This window comes from Callorhinus ursinus, unplaced genomic scaffold (assembly GCF_003265705.2).
Source record: "Callorhinus ursinus isolate GAN/ISIS: 27379988/994484 unplaced genomic scaffold, GSC_fseal_2.0 scaffold10, whole genome shotgun sequence".
NCBI lineage: Eukaryota > Metazoa > Chordata > Mammalia > Carnivora > Otariidae > Callorhinus > Callorhinus ursinus.
The window spans coordinates 67,418,579-67,440,826 of record NW_027397072.1 but is presented as its reverse complement, the minus strand read 5'-3'; the positions used below and the strand labels follow the sequence as shown (position 1 = coordinate 67,440,826).

The 22,248-nt window shown below is 36.1% G+C and overlaps 1 protein-coding gene across 4 annotated transcripts in view; it reads right to left on the bottom strand.

The window, feature by feature from the left end:
* The window catches only part of ASB3 (ankyrin repeat and SOCS box containing 3), a 103,504-nt gene that overhangs the window by 54,969 nt on the left and 26,287 nt on the right, over nt 1-22,248 (bottom strand). For 3 of the 4 annotated variants that reach the window (XM_025868848.2, XM_025868846.2, XM_025868847.2), the window contains exons 2-3: nt 21,259-21,467; nt 12,306-12,464 (exon numbers count right to left, since the gene is read on the bottom strand). In XM_025868848.2, coding sequence (XP_025724633.1) covers nt 12,306-12,464; nt 21,259-21,454 — 355 coding nt within the window. In that variant the 5' untranslated portion in view covers nt 21,455-21,467. The remainder of the gene's footprint in view (nt 1-12,305; nt 12,465-21,258; nt 21,468-22,248) is intronic. The other variant, XM_073897718.1, reaches the window with a different exon arrangement.

Genomic DNA, 22,248 nt, shown 5'->3' with positions numbered 1-22,248 from the left:
AGGACAGAAAGGAAATGAGTAATTCTAGAATCTGCAAAAGTACTGTGGTTCCCACAGAGAAAAAGAAAGCAGAATCATAATGATCTGGTATTATACCAGCATTCAACAGAGACCAGAGCTCAAAGATAAAGAGTAAGGATGAATAAAACACCCCACTTTGGAAAGCAGAGCTCAAAATGTCTGGGGCACACAGAGAGATGGGAGAAGGGTTTTCCTCCCTTCAATCCAAACAGGTATTGTCATTGTCTCTCTAAGACTGCAGCTGAGACAGTAGAAAAGAAAAACCAGAAGCTCTGAGGGAAGGGACACTGCCCCTCCCACAAGAGGTGATATTATAGTGCTGGAGAAGCCTAGAAGAGCAAAAGTCTAAGAAAACAAGGATGACAATTTCAATAATTTCTAGGGAGACAGTTTCTCCATTTCCTAAGTTAAAGGGAAAAAGAAGTAATCTGGGAAAGCATCCTGAATAACAAAATATTTTTGAAAAAGAATAAATCAAGGAACTGAAAACAGTCTTTGACCCATACAAAACTTCTAACCAAAATCAAAATTTAGTTGAGGCATGGAGCATATTAAGTGCCATCCGAAGCCCCAGATAAAGACTTCCTGAAGGCATGAACTCAACATAGGATTCTCATTTGGGACAAACAGGACAAACCTACACATACATGTAAGTAATAAATCTAACTAGGAATAGTAAGTTCTAACTAGGAATAGTAAATAATGATCATCATATAATGCAACATTCATTAAAGAACAGATTTTTAAAAGAGGAACTTTTAAAAATGTACATATCCTACTGAATGTTCTTTTGGGAAAATGCCTAATGTGACTACGTATTCTAGGGAACTACTGTAGACAAGTTCTGTAACAAATGCAAATCAGAGTGAGCTGAGTTTTACATCTATAAGCTAGAAATATACTCTTTCATTTTAAAGCTCCGATTTTGACAGTAATTCTACTGAGAAACATCACAGTCAGTGAGGCTGAAGTGGACAGTTCAAACACAGGCTGTCCATCTCCTCTTGTTATATAGCAGCAGGATGGCAATTTCTGAGAACGTCAGAGATCACCTAAGTGTTCTATTAGTATATTTGATTTATATATGAATTTTTAACTGTATGCTTTTTAAGTTCTACATGTACTCTATTCTCCATTATGCACTTCATTTTCTAAACAATTCAACAATAAAATAATATTTTCATTGTATACCTAATATGTATAAAACTTTTTTTTTATACATTTAAAACATTCATAAGCCATTTTATCTACTGCAGAATTTCTCTGGTCCTGTGGTTACAGTGACATCTGGTGGCACTAGGAAAGAAACTAGATTGCAATGACAAGGGATTTTTCTCTCTCTCTTTTTTTTTTGGCTAATTTATTTGATATGACTTCAGAGTTTACGTTTTTCCAAGGCTTTATACCCAAGATAAAAAAACTATTAAAATACTATACTAACTCCAATGACAGCAAACATTAGTTACAATCAGTGACATTCTTGAAGTAATTCACCTTGGTAACATGACTGGGAAGGATGTAGAATTCTTTCAAGAATATCACTGGCTAAATAGGACTGCCCATGGTTATTTAACTCATAATTAAAGTTTATAATCAGAATGGTTAAAGTAAGACTTTCCCGTCAAGGATAAAGGCATCATTGCAAACCATTTTCTCTATATTTTTGGATAGAGTCCCATACCATGTCTTGGCCATGAATGTTTAGTTTGAAATAGAGTATTGTACTGATATTTAGAAAAGTTTTTAAATATTTAGAAAAATTTAGAAAAAGTGTAACTTCGTAATAATAATGAAGTTACACTTCTTTCTTATCAAGTACCTCAGGTCTACCCAATGACTAACAAGCTTAAAGATGTATCCCAATGGGAAAAACCATGGCCTCATGAGCAAAATCCATTATGTTAACAATATAACAAAAAAGTTGTGATCAATACCCCAATCTAATTCTACAGGTTGCCACTGACATGTCTCACGGTTTCTGATAAAAAGAGAGAATTCTAGGGGCGCCTGGGTGGCTCAGTCATTAAGCATCTGCCTTCAGCTCAGGGTCCTGGGATTGAGCCCGGCATCGGGCTCCCTGCTCCATGGGAGGCCTGCTTCTCCCTCTCCCACTCCCCCTGCTCTTTCACTGTGTCTCTCTCTGTCAAATAAATAAATAAAATCTTAAAAAAAAAGGAGAGAGAGAGAGAATTCCTTTTTTTTTTTTTAAAGAGGGAGAGAGAGAATCCCAAACAGGCTCCACACCCAATGAGGAGCCTGATGTGAGGCTTGATCCCACAACCCCGAGATCACAACCCAAGTGAAAATCAAGAGTTAAACGCCTAACCAACTGAGCCACCCAGGTACCCCCAGAAAGAGAGAATTCTAATGACCAGTTAGACATTGGAGACCATATCCAGAAAAAGACATCTTTCAATCACAAGAAAGTCTTAGACAAAACCCTGGAATTTCACCATCTTATTACGTATTATTTTTCCAGATGTCTCCTCAGCAACAGAATCAAGACCAACATTTGACTCAGCGTACCCCTAAATTTATATCTTCTAGAGCTGTAACAATGAATTCTACCACCTTCTGTAATTATCCAATTCACATTTTTGAAACATTCATATAACAGTATTCTCCCTATAGGAAAACCAGCTCTGTAAGTATGATCTCCACGTTATGGCTTAGAGAAATAAATTACATTGAAGAGTCCCTATTAGAGAAAAAGTATATAGCAAACTGTCCTTCATCCCAAGGACTCCTATTTATATAGAAGCAACACTTCTATTTCAGCATACTAACCAGTGAAGATCATATACAATTAATTGGTCAATGGTAATAATTATTATGAAGAATGACGAGACAACTGCATTAACTATGTATGCAATGATCCAGTTTGACAGCCACACATCCATAATGTACAGCAGTGATATTTAATATTGTTCATAAACTGGCTGTCAATCTGAAAACTGTCCCCAATCCTCAACAAGGTAAGATTTGACCAGAATGTAAATCAATTATGTCCCTAAGCACACTGCTTAGTTCCGCTGACATTTTTCTTAAAATGAGACTTCTTTAATAAAGGAAGCAGTGCACTGATTTACATTCTGACTCAAGCACCTTACATCAACAAACCAACATTTTGTGTGGCACTGCTCTATGGTATCTAAAGAGAACAGAGATTGCACTATATGGGTGGGGTGGGGGTTGAGGGGGAGCCCATCTAGGTCTATACTAGAATATTACATTATTGCAAAATACTGAAATCAAGAATTTTTGTTCTACTTTAAAAGTTATTAAGGACTTCCAATTTTATTACTAGGGCATAAAACAAGCATTTCCCCTTACTCTTCTTAGAAAGCATCCAAAAGCAATTAATCCAAAATCAGCAAAGAAAATTAGAAATAAAAACACACTCTCAATTTTTAGCAAAACTGGAATCCAGCTAAAACTCCAAACCAAAAATAGGTATAAGAACTTCCTAAAGAAAGGAGGTCAATCCTGGGTACTTAAGGGAGGAAGGGGAGCGATATCTCAGCTGCACATCTCAGAAAGAGCTAGCAAAGTAAACTCCTCAAAGGTGAGAGGCTCGCTCTGAGTTGCAAAACATAAATTCCCAGCAGAGGGATAGGATTCTGGGCCGTTGACAGAACATCCTGGACCCAGTTGAAATCTGAAAGTCAGAACAGGGTCTAACAAGGAATCACACAAAGAAACTATATTTGCAAGAGTAGTCTGTCTCTGCTTCCACAGAAGGGCAGCTGCATTGCAAAAACCCCACAGCTGCCGCCTGTGCCCACTGACTGGTAAAATAGCTAAATGAACTCAACAACCAAAAACCCTAGAGAGGGTTTTTGGAACACTAACTAGCCTGGAATGTGGCTCTAGCTCCTTTCTCTTAAAAATCTCCTAAAAATAACCGACCACGGAAAAACTCACATTTCCAGATGAGTTATCACAAACGAACAAGCACAAATCCATACAAAGTTATAAAAAAAAAAGGGGGGGGAAGAAAATTTCAGGAAGAACTATTAGTAGACAAAATAAAAAACCCTCTTATCATAAAAATATTGCCACAAAGTAATGAAAATCGTAGCTAAAACTTAAGCTGTAATTAAAAAAAAGTTAAGGAGAAAAGGCATAACACTGAGATATAGGAGCTCAGGTAAAAGCTGTCTAGATGATAGGAAATTATGTAACATATATGATTTAGAAAAGACCTGGAGAAAATGAAGCAATCATAGGAATGCTGTTGAAACTGGAAAAAAACATTACAGAGAATAGATATTTCTGAAAATGAACACAGAGGATTAAAAAAAAGGAAAAGTAAAGTAAAAGAATTTTAAGAGGGGATTAGAGAGGAAATAATAGATATAAAAAACAGGATATCCAACATATGAATAATGAGAGCTCAAGAAGACCATCACAATCACAGAAGAGACAAATATTTAAAGATATAATTCCAAAAGGCTTTACTAAAGTAACAAAGAAAAACTAAATCTATATATTGAAGGGGCACCTGGCTGGCTCAGTCAGAAGATGTGTGACTCTTGATGTCCAAGTCGTGGGTTTGAGCCCCAAGTTGGGTGGATGGATGGATAGATAGATAGATAGATAGATAGACAGATAGATAAATCTATTGAAAGGCACCATGTCTCAGAAAAAACATGATCCAGAATGGACATGCAAAAATATTGTCACAAAAAAAAAGAAAAGAAAATCAGGCTGGCCTCCAACTTCAACTCTAGAACATAACAGATTACTATTAAAAAAAACTTCCTAAAGAAAATATGACTCAAGGATTATACACTTAATCAAACTGCTGTCCAAATACAAAATCACTATTCAATTATGAACATGCAGAACTCAGGGAACATTATTTCCATAGGTCCTTTTAGAGGACTCTATTAAAGGAAGAATTTAGTTAGCCAAGCAAAGCTGGAAAAGCCATGGTAAAGTAAGTGGTGACAAACTTCTAAGCTATTTAAGCATAGAACTAAGAATAAAATTAAATAAAGGAATTAAGATGCCAGAACAGGTTGCAAATGTGATTACCACTAACATGCAAATATGATATAACTAACAAAGGAAGGGAAAAGAAGAAAAAAAAGTATTACATAAGGACAATTTAAGGATAATGATTTCTTCATCTTTAGAAGCTGGAAGTTTAAATCTATCGAATCATGGCTAATAAAATGACAGATTATACAAATAGATTAATTGCATGAAGGTAAACATAAGATAATAAATATCCTAGTTTCATAACTGCTTACTTAAGAAACAAGATATTGTCTATGTTTTACATAGAAGAGTGTGATATAAAATAATAACAAGTTACATCAGGAAACATAAAATAGGGGCACCTCTCTGGTTCAGTTGGTAGAGCATGTGACTCTTGATCTCGGGGTGGTGGGTTCAAGCCCCATATTGGGTGTAAAGGTGTAGAGATTACTTAAAACAATAAAATCTTTAAAAAGGGTGGGGGCACCTGGGTGGCTCAGTAGGTTAAGCGTCCAACTCTTGGTTTCAGCTCAGGCCATGATCTCAGGATCCTGGGATCAAAACCCATGTCAGGCTCCACACTCAGCAGGGAATCTGCTTAAAGATTCTCTCCCTCTGCCCCTCCCACCATGCGTGTATGCGCTCACATTCTTTTTTTTTAATTTTATTATGTTATGTTAATTACCATACATTACATCATTAGTTTTCGATGTAGTGTTCCATGATTCACTGTTTGTGTGTAACACCCAGTGCTCCATTCAGTACGTGCCCTCTATAATTAATACCCATCACCAGGCTAACCCATCCCCCCACACCCCTCCCATCTAGAACCCTCAGTTTGTTTCTCAGAGTCCATAGTCTCTTATTCTTTATCTCTCTTTCTCTAAAATAAATAAATAAATCTTTTTTAAAAAAGAAATTAACATTTTTAAAATACAACTTTTTGGTGAATACCATACTTTTGATCTGGGAAAACTCAAACTTGATTTTCAAGAACATGCCCTCAAGTAAAAATGCTTGTGTTACAATCCCTGATGATAATTAATCTCTGTTGAAAAATCTAAAAACAACACCAAAGATAAAGTTTAATTAACATAATACATATTAAACATATGAATTCAAAACCTCAAAATTGCTAGCACCTCGAAAATTAGCCCTATCAATGACCACCAATTCATGAAAATACTAGTGAAAAGGGAAACAGGTTGTGGTTTGTTCAATTCTGGAATATATCAGTGGAGTCAGAGTTAAAGGATACGCCATCAGAGCTCAAGTACGACACATTTCACAGTTAAATATTGAAATAGGCAGCCTCACATAACACTTTATGAAACACTTTGTTCTTATTAAGCATTCCTGCTATGTTTAACACTGAAGGTTATACAGAACAAACAGACACACAGAAGAACAAAAAATGGAAAATAATCAATCAAAAGCCAGAACTGCATGCTGTGCAGTTCCCATAAAAATTGTTCTATGAAGTCATATTGGGTTAGATTCGAGCCTCCAATTTATCAGTGTTGTTTTATATATCACAAAATAAAAAGAAAACTTAAGTCCTATAAAATTAGCTGGGTTTTCACTTAGAATCTACTATATTTATAAATAAGGATATTCTTATTTCCAAAGCAATTTGACAAGTCTATCCTTAGACTATTTACTATGTATGCATTTACGAGGCAAGAAAAGGGAATGGGAGAGAAGGCAAGGGTAGAGAAAAGAAACAAGGGGGCATACTCTTTGATAAAATATAAACTTTAAACTGCATATTAACAAAAAGATGTTCAAGGACAATTTTCATGCGGAAAGAGAAGTTTCTTGAATTTCCCTTCTTGCAAGGTTTTCTTATTTTGATTCTTACTGCCATGAAACTGAAAAGTTTCCTTTCAAACTCATTTTTATAAAAATCTTGATGAAGGGCACCTGGGTGGCTAAATCGGTTAAGCATCCAACTCTTGATCTCAGCTCAGGCCTTGATCTCAGGGTTGTGAGATCAAGCCCCACACTGGGCTACATGCTGGGCATGCAGCCTAATTAAAAAATAAAAAATAAAAATCTTGACGAGTTCTCTGTAGAAAGTATGTTCTCATTATAAATGGTGGCATAATATATTTTCTCTCTGCATATAGCCTTCACTTCAGTCATACTCAAACATCACTGATGTCAATGACTTTTCTAAGTCACCTATCAAGTTTCCATAGTTTTACATTCATTTTTCTATCCCTTAATCCTCCAGGTTTATATTTATAGCCTCCAGCAACAGTCTAGGTGGTAAACTGGGCCACTAAGACAGGTACTACAACATGTATAGGAATACAGCTTCCCTTGTGGGGAGAGGAAAACATACTTCAACACTTAAAAGTTTTAGCAAAGAACAGTTTTGCAAGAAAACTCAAAGATCGGGAAGGAAGCTACACCAGATGGGCAGTCCCCCTTTCTCACTTTAAGTTCAACTGGTCCGGCCACTCTGCTCATCAAGACATTATCATCTATAGTTTGTTGCAAATCTTGAGGTGTCCTAGATTTTGTTTCAATAAAAGAATCTCTTCCATTATAGACTGAAACATGGATCACCATGGTTATTTAAAAGAGGTAGATACAAGTAAGCAAAACAGACTGCTGAAGTTTGTCATATTATTTATGGGGCAAGCAGACGCTTGTGCACAGATCACCTAACTGAAGAGTCATATGTCCATCCCTCAACCCTGTGTTCTTGCAAAAACTAAAGGCATACTTTTCCTTTTTAAAGAAATGCTCTACTTCCAAACAAGAACCTAATACAATTGATGCTGTACTTGGGCACATAAAAGTACTACATCTCCTTGCAGTTAACCTCCTTGCTTGAGTCAAATTATTTTTTGTATTAGCCAATATAAAACATAATTAGGATAGTGAGTTTGCTGCCAAAGAAACTAAGTAAGTCCTGTTACTAAAAATAAGTGATTTAAAGTTATTCACTGATTTGAATTATCTTAGCAACTGTTCTTTCAGTAACATAAAAAATTACAAGTTAACTATATCCTAAAATAGAAATCACTGAAACTGCGTCTCTGATTTTCTTCAAATACTTATATAAGGAAGCACAACACTGAATTTCATAAATGGGACTATTATATTTTGAAACCGTAAACTAAATTACCAGATGAGCATTTCTCAAATCGTTCCATGGAATGTTAATGTTCTTTGAGATTTTTCTAAGTGTTCCCAAAGAAAAAGAATATTATGGTCAAATACATTTCAAAATGCCGGGATAGTCCACAATAGCCAAACTGTGGAAAGAGCCAAGATGTCCACAGACAGATGAATGGATAAAGAAGATGTGGTATATATACACAATGGAATATTATGCAGCCATCAAAAGGAATGAGATCTTGCCATTTGCAACGACATGGACAGAACTGGAGGGTGTTATGCTGAGTGAAATAAGTCAATCAGAGAAAGACATGTATCATATGACCTCACTGATATGAGGCATTCTTAATCTCAGGAAACAAACTGAGAGTTGCTGGAGGGGTGGGGGGTGAGAGGGATGGGGTGGCTGGGTGATAGACACTGGGGAGGGTATGTGCTATGGTGAGCACTGTGAATTGTACAAGACTGATGAATCACGGATCTGTACTTCTGAAACAAATAATGCAATATATGGTAAGAAAAAAAAAAGAAGATAGCAGGAGGGGAAGAATGAAGGGGAGTAAGTCGGAGGGGGAGACGATCCATTAGAGACGATGGACTCTGAAAAACAAACAGGGATCTAGAGGAGGGATGGGTTAGCCTGGTGATGGGTATTAAAGAGGGCACATTCTGCATGGAGCACTGGGTGTTATGCACAAACAATGAATCATGGAACACTACATCAAAAACTAATGATGTAATGTATGGTGATTAACATAACAATAAAAAATTATTAAAAATAAAATAAAATAAAATAAAATATTTGTGAGAATTTAAAAAAAAGTAATGTAAAAAGAAAATGCCGGGTTAAAGTTAAAACAAGTGTTGTTTTATTAACAGATCTGAGAGACACTTTCATTCACCAAATAATTTACTAAATGCCACCATATACCAGGCACTTATCTGGGTTTGGCGGTTACAACAGTGAACATGATAAATAAAATGCCCGCTCTCATGAAGCATTCTTTCTAGTGGAGAAGACAGTCAATTAACAAAAAAGCAAATAAATACAATACAGTAAAAGGGCTATGAAGACACAAAAATGGGATAAGAGAAGGCAGAAGAAACTTCTCTCTGGATGGACACATTAAGCTTACAGAGCTAATGTTTTTTGTTTTTCTACATTGGGGAATACAGTACACAGAATTTCCCAAACACAGGTTGATCAGGAACCCTTCTGTCAATGAACATCTATTAATTCTATTAATAGCTCATCAAATCAATTCAAGAAGTGCTCTTCTAACCAATATGCAGACAACAGCAGGATCAAGACTCAAATATAGCTCTTCTCATCCTAAATACAGTGTTTTTATATCTTCTTCATCTATAAAAGCAGAAATAATAATAGTACATATCTCAGAATCATCATGAAAATTACAATGTAGCTAATTCATGTAAAACATCTGACACAGGGTTTGGTATACACTCTGCTCAACAAATGTTGTAGGTACTATTAATACAGTTACTATGCACATGTCTTCCTCTGTTATCCCAAGGCGACTAATATTGCCTTCTTTTAATATCTTGAACACTTTATTTCTATCACTTTTACAGGACTTAATTAATTTTGTTCACTCCTCTATATGGTAGATTTCTTAAAGACAGCAACCCAATCGGAGACTGTATATGGCTAAGCCACAATGAAAGCCTACTATGTAGTTGTGTACACAATATCCAAAGTGAGTTAAATGTGCATGTGAAAAAAAAAACCTTATATAAAAAAGCAATCTTCCCTCAGGGAAACACGAACCATATTACAGCAAGACTTCCATTAAACATCTTCATAATTATACATTTTACCTATTCAAAATACTTTAATAAATTAACATCACCAGTAATGGGTCATATTCTTCCTGATAAGATGTATTAAGATACCATTTCATTTCTTTGATATTCCTACTAGAAATACATAACCAGAATTTTATCAAGAAAAAACATGAGACAAACCCAAACTGAAAAACATTCTACAAAATAAATCACCTGAACTCTTCAAAAATGTTAAAATAAAAAAATGTTAAAATCATAAAAGATAAGGAGTGAAAATCTGTTCCTAATTACAGGAAGCTAAAGAAACATAACAGCTAAATTTAACAAATGATCCTGGACTGGATCCTGAACTAACAAATTTTGTTGTTGCTGTTATGAAGGACATTAGTGGAACAATTGGCAAAACTGAGTAAGAACTGTAGATTAAATAACAAACCTGTATCAATGTGAATTTCCTGATTTTGATCATCATATAGCAGTCATATAAGACAATTTCATTGCTTTTAGGAAATTCATACTGTAGTATTTATCGGTAAAGAAGCATTATATCTACAATTTAATCTCAAAGGGTTCAGAAAAATACATGGATAAATATAGAGAAAGAAATAAAATCATAAAGTGAACACAGCAAAAGAACAAGATTTGGGGGAAAAGTATATAAGAGTCCTTTGTACTGTGAGAACATTTCCAAAAGTCTGAAATTGTTTCACAACAAAATGTCTAAATACAAAAGTAATGGGTGACAAAACGGAAAGATGGCAAATAATCACATGAAAAGATGCTCAACATCATTAGCAACCAGGAAAAGTACAAACTAAAACCACAATGAGATGTCACTAAAAGCAAAAAAGAAAAACTTGTCAATACTAACTGCTGGTGAGCATCTGGGGCAACTGAAAGCTATCAAACATTACTGGAGGGATGGAATACAAACTATATAGTCACTTTGTAAGAAATTTCTGAACTGTTTTCCAAAGTTAAACACACACCACAAGACCCAACAATCCTAGGTATTAATCTAAGAAAAATTAAAACATATATTCAAACAAATCCTGCATGCAAATGTAGCAATTTATTCATAATCACCAAATACTGAAAACAACTCAAATGTCTATCAACTGGTAAATGGATAAACTGTGGTACACTTATATAATGGAATTCTACTTAGCAACAAAAGGAATGAATTCTCGATAACAAAACAACATGTATGAATCTCTAAAGCATTATGCTAAATGAAAGAAGTCAGCCTCAAAGGTTATATGTTGCATTATTCTATATATATTTATGATATTCTGCAAAAAAGCAAAATACGGGGAGGAAAATAGATCAGCGGTTGTTAGGGGTAAAGTTTCGGGGAAGGTTGATTAAAAATAGGCAGCCTGAAATAAAAATAGGCAGTATGACAGAATTTGGGGGGGTGGGAGGTGTTGGGACTGTTCTGTGTCTTAACTATTACTGTCATTACACAATTTTATGCACACATCAAAACTCATAGAACTATATACTAAAAAGAATGACTTTTACTATATATAAATTTTAAGTATACATTATGCTCAAAAGAAATAAAGTACTTTCATAGGCACCTCATTTTATTCTCAGTCCAATAAAAACTATGTAGGTACTATACTCTCATTTTACAAGCAAGGAAACTAAACTACAGCAAATAAATGTACATACAAATTACATATGGTAGGGCAAAAATTGTAGTCTAGATACACTGATTCTACACAAATATTTTATTCTCTTAATTTTCTCATGTTCTACTAAACTTTATGGGCCACAATGTCCCTAATGACAAATAGGATCAAAGGGAGGAAAAACAGGATCAAAGAGAGGGAGAGAAGAAAAAGTATGCCCTTTAGAATTTGACCTTTAGTCCTTAAGGAATTAAAAATAGTCCATAACTGAAGAAGTCTGAATAGGGATCTATATATAGGCAACAAATTAACTGGCATTAAAGGACTAGCTGGTGATTTCTTCCATAAAACCTCAATTTCTTAATACAAAGAAAAAGCAAAAGCAAACAAAACATTCACAGGTAACCTTGTAACCATTGCTACAATTTAAGCTATCCAAAGTCTTCCGAACAATATTGGAACAATGATGGTGACTACAATTCAGAACAGATTTTACAACTTTAAATAAAGGTTTAAAAATATTTCCAAGATGCTATCACCCAAGGGTGGAAAACAACAGGGATACCTTTTCAGTTTCAGAATCAAAGAAGTGGCAATATAATGTTTGCAAAGGAAAATACTGTAAGTACAACAGCTTGGGGGTAAATTAAGTTTAGTTTCTTTAACAAAAAAATAAATAAAAAATAAAAAAGTTATGTCTGTACCAAAAATAGCATACTTCACCTAAAAACAGTGGCGTGGTTTCCTCTAGAGTAGTTGCATTAGGATCTGCCCCAGCTTCTAAAAGAATCTGTACAATCTTCCAATGTCCTTGACTTGCAGCAAGATGTAATGCACAGAAGCCCTCAAAAGTCTTTGTCTTAATGTAGTTTTCAGATGAATCTATGTAAAAAAAAAAAAAAGTGAACTGGAAGATATTGCTGCTATTTCTTGTGATTAAAAAGCAAAGATTCCAAGAAGAATTTAATGAAATATTAAAATACAATTATAAATGGGAGGTCTGTGTTTAAAACCACCTAGAAAATTAAAAAAAGAATTCTACAGGGGCCATGATGTAAAAAGCTCTCTGGTATTCTTAACATACAAATTCTGCCCACACACTCATTTTCTATTCTCTAATTTTTGATGGGTAGGGGAAGGGGAGTGGCAGGAGTTGAAAGGTAACACAAAAGCAAGATCTGAAGAGGATGTAGCACCAAATATTTGCTTAAGCAAGATTTACTGAAATATTGATAAATTTTTCTAATTTCTATGTTTCTATGAGAGAAATGGTCTCATCTCAAGCATTATTTCCTTGCACTCAACTAATAACATGAAGGTAGTTCATATCACAAAAAGTGTTTCCCAGATTAGTCAGAAACTGACCTTTATTCAGATATCCACAAAACTATAAGGTTGAGACAAAAACTAGGAACAGAGATATACATAGATACAGACAGCTCCAAATGGGAAATCTCAGTATTATAAAGATGCTCATTCTTCCCAAAATAATTAACAAATTTATTATAACTCTAATCAAAATGCCAAAAGAGCTGGCATTGTTGTTTGGTTGGCTGGTTTTATACTTGGTAAAGTGACTGAAGTTGACAGGGATAGGGGAGGGCAGGTAAGAATAACAAAGTAAGAAAAATAAAGCAAGAACTGAGAGGAGACTAGACTTACTCTGTATACTAAACGGGATCTTAAAGTCAGAATAAGTAAAACAATGTGGCATTGACACAAGGGCAGAGGAGGGTGCTGATGAGGGAGAGGAGGAGCCATCAGAAGCAAAAAGAGATGAAGAGATGATGGCTGAAAGGTAGCCAACCTATGTCAATGTTGTGTCAGATGCTGAAGAACTTTCTTTTGGAAAAGAAGGATGTTCTCTTCCACTGAGAAAGAAGAAAAAGAGATAAGGCTTAATCCTAGCCATTTAAAAATCTCAGGATAGAATTCTGTGACAAAAGCATCTAAGTGGATTACAAATGGATGACACTCTAGAAAATGGTTTCATCGTGACTAGAAACTGTAAGGCTAAAGACAAAAGGAATTGTACATACACACTGTAGTCTAGTTAGTAAAGTTGTTTTTCACAGGCACCTGGGTGGCTCAGTTGGTTAAGCAACTGCCTTCGGCTCAGGTCATGATCCTGGAGTCCCAGGATCAAGTCCCGCATTGGGCTCCCTGCTCAGCGGGGAGTCTGCTTCTCCCTCTGACCCTCCCCCACTCATGCTCTATCTCATTCTCTCTCTCAAGTAAATAAATTTAAAAAAAAAATCTTAAAAAAAAAAGATTAACAATTCTGAAACCACTATACCCATACAATAAGATTGGATAAGCAAATGAATGTATGGTCGACAGTGACAGTCTCACTTTTGGAAAGGGAGGTTACAGAGAAGTAAAGGTAGAAAGCTAGAAGGAACCATATGGTACTGGATTAGAATCCAGACAGCAGTATGAACTTGTATTTAGCTTTAATGCAGATATAGATGGATAGATACAGAAATACTTATAAGTATGTGTATACACATGGGTCATAATAAATATATTTCCTAGCTCTGTCTGCTAAAGGGTCTTAAAAATAAAGACATGCCAGTAGCCATAAGCATACTCAGTGCCCAGATCTTAATTTTCAGCACCATTCTCCAATAAAAGGAACCAGGGCTCTTAAGAAAATGGCTGATTCTAGGGTTGGCACAAAGAATATACAAAATGAGCCTGAAGCATCTTCCGGGTTCAGCAAGTTAAAAAAAAAGTGCTCAAAAAACAAAACATGGGGGTGGAGGGATGCCTGGGTGGCTCAGCTGGTTAAGCATCTGCCTTCGGCTCAGGTCATCTCAGGTCCTGGGATCAAGCCCCACGTTGGGCTCCCTGCTCAGAGGGAAGCCTGCTTCTCCCTCTGCCTCTGCCTCTCCCCCTGCTTATGCTCTCTCTCTCTCTCAAATAAATAAATAATATCTTAAAAAAAAAAAAGGCCAAAAAACATGGGGGCATGTCAAAGAAACACAAGAGCCAACCTGAAAGGGCACTCAATGACAAAAGCTAGAACAATTTGAGCAACAAAATAAGTAACATCATATTCAATTATAACCCAATGTATAAAATTAATACATATGAGCCCTGGCAGATATAAATGACTGAATAAATGGAAGAGAGGAGATATTCTAAATATCAGAAAAATTCCATATAATTTATGTAGATACTCCCCCTCAAGGAAGGGAGCTTAATTCCCACCTGAGTGACAGCCACCCTTAGTGATTTATGCACACACACACACACCCAAAAACATCTGTGCAATTATCTATGAAATAAAGAAAAGGCACTTCTCAGAAGAAAAATAGTGAAGTCAGTTAATTACAAAATTGAGATCTTAAAAGATTTTACCTACAGAAAAAATAGATATTCTTTAAAAAAAAAGGGGGGGGGCACCTGGGTGGCTCAGTTGGTTAAGTGACTGCCTTCGGCTCAGGTCATGATCCTGGAGTCCCGGGATCGAGTCCCGCATCGGGCTCCCTGCTCAGCAAGGAGTCTGCTTCTCCCTCTGACTTCCCCCCCCCATCATGCTCTCTCTCATTCTCTCTCTCAAATAAATAAATAAAATCTTTAAAAAAAAAAGAAATAAAAAATAGATACATTTAAATAGCTAACTCTAAAACCACTGGACCAGGAAAGTAACATGGTTTCGCAAACACAATGGATTTGGAGTTAGAAGATTTGGGCTGCAATCCTGGCTCCACCAATTCTATTTTGGGTTACCCTTTGGGTAAATTACTCAAACTCTATGAAGCACAGGTTCCTTAACAGTAAAACAAAGATAAAACAGCTGGCCTAAACCCTCAAAGGGGTTCAACAGAATTACAGTATTTATGTACTGTCACAGTTGTTAGAAATTTGGGAAAGTCTCCAAAACATCATTTTTTCCCCAAAACATCGTTTTAAAGATTTACTTGAGAGAGAGAGAGAGAGACGGAGAGCAAGCATGTACATGTGGGGGAGGGGCAGAGGGAGAGAATCTCAAGTGGACTCCACACTGAGCGTGGAGACTGATGAAGGGCTCAATCCCACAACCCTGAGATCATGACCCTAGCCGAAACCAAGAGTCGGACACTTAACTGACTGTGCCACCCAGGCACCTTTCCAAAACATCATTTTAAGAAAGCTGTCAGGACCCAATATAAATTGATTTTGAAAATTCCAATAATAAGCTGCCCTCCTTAACTGATTTGTGGGGACCAAAGGACTCTTACCTATCTTGAACTGGACTATCAACCACCTCTCTTTGTTTTCCTTTCCTTATAAGGATTCTTGGGGAAATGGCTCATAATACTCAGTTTTTAATGCCTTAACCTCTACTTACTTCTCACTGGAAGGCAAAGTAGTTTCTGCCTCTATTCTACTTATTGAAATTTTAAATATAAAGGCATTAAAGACTACATAATGGACAAACCCATAATGGGCACTTCAGTTCTTTTATAACAACTTGTGATTTCTTCCATGGCTGCATTTTCAGGATTGGGACCATGTCTGCTGGACCAAATCCAGCCACCTGATGCCTATATAGCAATGATCAGAGTTGACTTTAACTTTCTGGCAATGATACCACAACCCTATGTTTCCTAACCCAAAGTGTCCTTTACTTACACATAGTAAACTCGCTTACTTGTTTAAGTGAAAGATGGTAGACTTTTGTTTTTTGCAAGCCCCTAAGAAGGAAAGCAAAACCACATGGTTTTAAGTAGAGGTTAAATATTTAGGTAGAGGTTAACATAGGTTAAGTATTAAGATCAGAACCTTATCTCAACAGCTGGGCCACAATTTGATGATGACCAAACAAATTTAACATGTGCCAATCACAAAGAGTGATGACTGTCCATTTCAGGTAGCTTAGTCACATACTTTGCACAATGTGCATCATCTCATTATGCTTTAATTAGGAATTCTAAGAAAAGGCTGGCTCCAAAGAGAAAGGCTACAAGGAGGATAAAATGAACATAGAGAAATGCAGAGATAAGAGAAAGTTAAGACCCTGAGTCCTGTTGACTTCATTCCAATAGGAGCATCCAGCAATGCCTAAAGGGAGCTACCACTCAGACTTAGTTACATAACCACTCTTCCCGCCGGTTTCTTTTTGAAGTTTTTCTTTTAAATTTTTATTTAAATTCCAGTTAGTTAACATACAGTGTAATATCAGTCTCAGGTGTACAATTTAGGGATTCAATACTTATATATATAATACCTGGTACTCATACACTTCTTTGTGTAAGCTAGTCTGAATTATTTCTTTCATTCATTACTGAAAATTTCTGATTAATATTATGAATAATTTAGCAGTGTCTATCAATATTTCAACTTTGCATATTTCCTTTTTTATTTTTTTTGAGAGGCATATGCATTTTTTATTATGTTATGTTAATCACCATACATTACATCATTAGTTTTTGGTGTAGTGTTCCATGATTCATTGTTTGCATATAACACCCAGTGCTCCATTCAGTACATGCCCTCTTTAATACCCATCACCAGGCTAACCCATCTCCCCACCGCCCTCCCCTCTAGAACCCTCAGTTTGCTTCTCTGAGTCCGTAGTCTCTCATGGTTCATTCTCCCTCTCCGATTTCCCCCCCTTCATTTCTCCCTTTCTGCTATCTTCTTCTTTTTTTTTTTTTAACATATAATGTATTATTTGTTTCAGAGGTACAGGTCTGTGATTCAACAGTCTTACATAATTCACAGCGCTCACCATAGCACATATTATGCTGAGCAAAATAAGTCAATCAGAGAAAGGCATATTTCCTTTTTTTAAATATTTTATTTATTTATTTGAGAGAGAGAGTGTGAAGGAGAGGGAGAGAGAAGGTGAAACAGACTCTGTGATGACCCAGAGCCCAACTCGGGGCTCAATCCCACAGCCGCAAGATCAGGACCTGAGCCAAAACCAAGAGTCAGATGCTTAACCCACAGAGCCACCCAGGCACCCCTGTATATTTCTTGCACCAGCAACTTCACTTCTAAAACTCCATCCTATAGAAATACACACCCATGTGCACAAAGTTATAAGGATGTTAACTGAAGCACTACCTATAATAGCAAAACTTTACGAAACAAGATGCCCATCAACAGAAGAATGATTAAACATATTATTTCTATACTATGAAACACTTTGTAACAGTTCTTTTACTCAGAATGAAATGTGAAGCTATTGCAGAGTTCTCAACAAAACAGAAAGACATCAGTCTGACATATTGTAAAAGGTTCTGATACACTAAAACCAGATTGTGGTAGGATGGGGAAGAAGCAAGAGCAGAAACAGATTTGTTAGGATGCTATTACAGCAATCCAGGTTAAGAGATATGTGGCTCAGACTAAGGTTTTAGTGGTTCTGAGGTAGTAAGAAGTGATGTGAATATATGTACGCGTATTCACATAGAAACACACACACACATATATACACATATACACACATAAAGATTTGCTGATTGGGTGAGGGATATAAGAAAAAGGAAGTAATTAAGGATGGCCCAGTTTCTGGCCTGAGCTGGAATGTTAGAATATTTTTTTTTGAAGATTTTATTTATTTATTTGAAAGAGTGAACAGGAGTGGTGAGGGGCAGAAGGAGAAGCAGACTCCCCGCTGAGCAGGGAGCCCAACATGGGGCTAGATCCCAGGACCCCAGGATCATAACCTAAGCCAAAGACAGACGCTTAAAAGACTGAGCCACCCAGGCACCCCTGGAATGTTAGAATATTTCTAATCTTATAGAAGAAGAAACAGAAGCACCAAGAGGTTAAATAAAAGACCTGTCCAAGACCACACCAATAAAGTGGCAGAATCAGCAGAACCCAGGTCCATCTGAACACAACTCTTAATCACTGCTACACTGTTATTTACCTAACGATCTTCAGCATCTGTTATCATGCCCACTATGACAGCACAGTATTTCCTTAACATGAACTAACAAAAAGTTCTATGAATTAGTTCATATATTTGCCAAATAAAAATATTTGTTGGTGATATGCTACAATTATAAGATTTTAAGTGACCTTTAGTTAGCAAGTGGTTTAATACTGAATGGCATGATTAACTGCCACTGAAGATCGTTATTGTCCTCCAAGATGAAAAGATGCATGAACTCTCAGTACCTATTACATAAACTTCCAATACAGGAAAGAAGACAAGCAAAACTGTTATTTATATTAATACTTCAAATAGAAAGTTAAAGTGAAAAAAATATATATGCATATTAAATTTCCAAGTAATCCATACTGCAATTAAATGCTCTTCTCCAAAATGGATGAGAAGACCATGTATGATTCTTAGGCTAGATTCTGGATCTAAACTGAAGCAACAGTAAAGCAAAACTTTTCTAAATATCTAAGATACTTCCATTCTTTTTGTGTAGGCCTGAGCACTTTCATTAACTTTAGTATACTAATAGAAGGTATATTTTAAGAATCTCTGGCAGTTCACTAATATTAAATGAAGTTCAAGAAGATAGAAATTATATAATGAAAGACACTTTTATGTATACCAGCAGAGCTATAAAGGACAAGAGAATTATGAATTAAATAAAACACAGGTATAGCAAGTATAAAGAATAACAGAAATGTCAAACTTCGTTTGGAAACTTTTAAGATTAACTCATAATACCGAGTTAACTGGTACAGATATAAAGATGCCACTGTCACCAACAAGCAGAAGAGACCTTACTTTACTCCTCAAGACTAAAACCCTTGTATTTCATCATTATTTTAAAATACATCCTCAGGGGCACCTGGGTGGCTCAGTCGGTTGGTCATCTGCCTTCGGCTCAGGTCGCGATCTCAGGGTCCTGGGATCGAGCCCCACATCGGGCTCCCTGCTCGGCAAGGAGTCTGCTTCTCCCTCTGACCCTCTTCCCTCTCGTGCTATCTCTCATTTTCTCTCTCTCAAATAAATAAAAATTAAAAAAAAAATGAAGGTGATACTTAAAATTTCTAACAGAAAACATAGATGACTTGAATAGCCAATTCAAACACATTTAGTCAAAAGCATGCCCAAGTTTATTCTGCAGCTATAGGAAAAAAACTAACATAAACATAAACATAACACAAACAATATTATTCTGGTGTGGGGAGAAATAACATTGGGAATGACCTTTTTGACTAGAAAAGAATATCTAAATTTATGCCTTTATCACTAGAGATAGGGAACTCAAGCTATAGAATTAACTTCAAATTCTAAAAACACATATCAAGTTTTTAAAATCTAAGGCATAAAGTCTATTTTTCTAATATCTCTTTAGAGTCAACTATAACAGACTCTAGAACATGTGCTTAGCAGACGTAATGAACTTTCTGTATTATGATTGGGGGAATTTAGCCTTGCCATCCCTCATTCCTTAAAACAAAACAAATAAAAATCAATGTGAAAAAAAGGAAGGATAATTTCCTTTCCCATTCATGAAGCCATGAGATAGTAATTCTGATGAACTATGGTACCAGAAGTCTAAATTTTGAGTAGCTATACCTGTGATGACAAGTACACAGGGAAGAATCAGAATTCCCATGATCAATGAAATATAAATGGTTCACTCAGTGTTAAAACAGAGTGTTATATTCAACCTCAGTTTAAATTAACTAAATGCTAAAAATGTTTACTTTGATTAAATGTTGGAAGCATGCTATAGTGAAAAAAAGTGAGCTTTACAGAGAGAAATGGGTTCTAGTTTATTATATAATCTTTGGACAAGTCAAGTTCTCTGAGTCTCTGAGAACTGCCTCAAGAGCAGTTTGGTACATATTAAATAATATAAATCAAGGATCTAGTACAATGTTAAAAAGCAGTGCTCACTCACTAATATCCCCCTCACTCCGGCCCACCATCTCCTGTCACAATCTCTCATTTAGTCTCTCGTCCTTTTCTCAGTAGCGAGCTGACAAATGTATCACTGGCTCTCAGAAAAGGAAAAAAAAAAAAAGCCCAAATTTATAGCTTTGGTTATAGTACTGGCTGATTTCTGCCCATGTAAATATTCCCACTTGACTGATCTCAGGTTACAAGCATGAAGTCAACTGAATACAGAATTGGAAAGAGATGCACAATAGCACATGGCTAATCTCTGTCCCATTACTCTTTTATTCTCTCCACAACACTTTTACATTTCGAAATTATCTTGTTTAAATATTTAGGTATTGTCTGTCTCCCCTGACAGGAATTTAAGCACCATTAAGGCAGGGACCTTGTCAATCCTATTCTCTACTGCGATCTCAGATTAAAAAAAAAAAAAAAAGTAATTGGAAAGATTCCTGAAATTAACAAAACTGAAAAGTATTTAAAAAAAAAAAAAAAGACTAATTCAACCAAAGCACTCACACCCTCAGTTCCAGTAACATTGTTCCTTTTGTTTGGAAAAGGAAGAAGGAATAAACATGACTAGTAACTACCAAATGCTTAATTAAAAGAGCTCAGACAGTAAAAATGGGCCAGGCACAGCAAGTTACGTATCAAGGACAACATTTATAGATGTCCAGCTGAAACACCATACTTATATAACCCAAGGCAGGCAATCTTACCATTCTTATAATGCATAGGCAATTCTTTTATGGTTATAGAAAAGGAAAACAAATATTACCATTAATAAATCATATATTACCATTTGCTTATGTTTTATTAATCCAGCTTGTAGGCCCAGCCTCCCATACCTTGAATTTACTTTACCTGCATGAATTAACATCCGTAAACATTCTACAGAGTTGTGATAAGCTGCTTCATGAATTGGCATCCATCCCCTGTTATCAGCAACATCAACGCTACGTCCCTTTTTGAGCAGTTTTCTTAAGACTTTAACATTGCCTTCCCTGGCAGCAAGTCCAACCGTGGAGCATGTGTCAGAGTAAGCCTCTGTAAAATCCATTCTTTTGACCAGTCTACAAAACAAGGCAGAAAGAAAACACTATAGACAATAAAACAACGCTGCACTCCTAGAGATTAGCAGATAGAAGCAGGTCTGTCCTGCATCTGTCACACGACTGCTGAGGAAAAGCCTGACGTGGAGTAAGCAACCTGTCATGCCACAGCTTCTGCTAGACTCTAAACCAGGAAATGTCTCTGGGGAATTCGGATTCCTTGGAATGCTCTTATTAAAGATATTAAGAGAGTTTTAAGTGTTCTATCATTCCACTTCTGGAAATGTCTGAGCAGCTCCTTCCTGTAGGCTTCCGCTCCTGTTCATATCCACCAAAGTGCATTCACTGGAACTCTGTGGATGAAGGAGCTAAACACCTCCAGTTAATCCCAAATGTGTACTCTTATTACATAGAGATGGCCATTTAACTAACAGCAATGCTCAGCCTCAAGAATTAATTTGTAGTCCTCTCCAGGAAAAAGCTAAACCCAAAAAAGCTAGAAAAGGAATGAACAAAGGAAAAAAACAGATAAGTAAAAACTGTAGTTTTTCTCCTGGTCCTTTCCAAAAGGGGCTACACATTCATGTTCTCTTTCCTTGATGAAACAGTCCCACTGATGGAATATACTGAATATACTGAAACGAACAAGAGCATCATAAAAAGATGAGTCCACCTTTCCTATACCAGCAGAGAAAGTTCTTGACAGCATTAGTGCCTCTTCCTCATCATCTCCCTCCAAAGTTCATTCCATGTTCCCCCAGTATAGCTCTCAGTATATGATTCTCACAAAGACAGTTTCTTG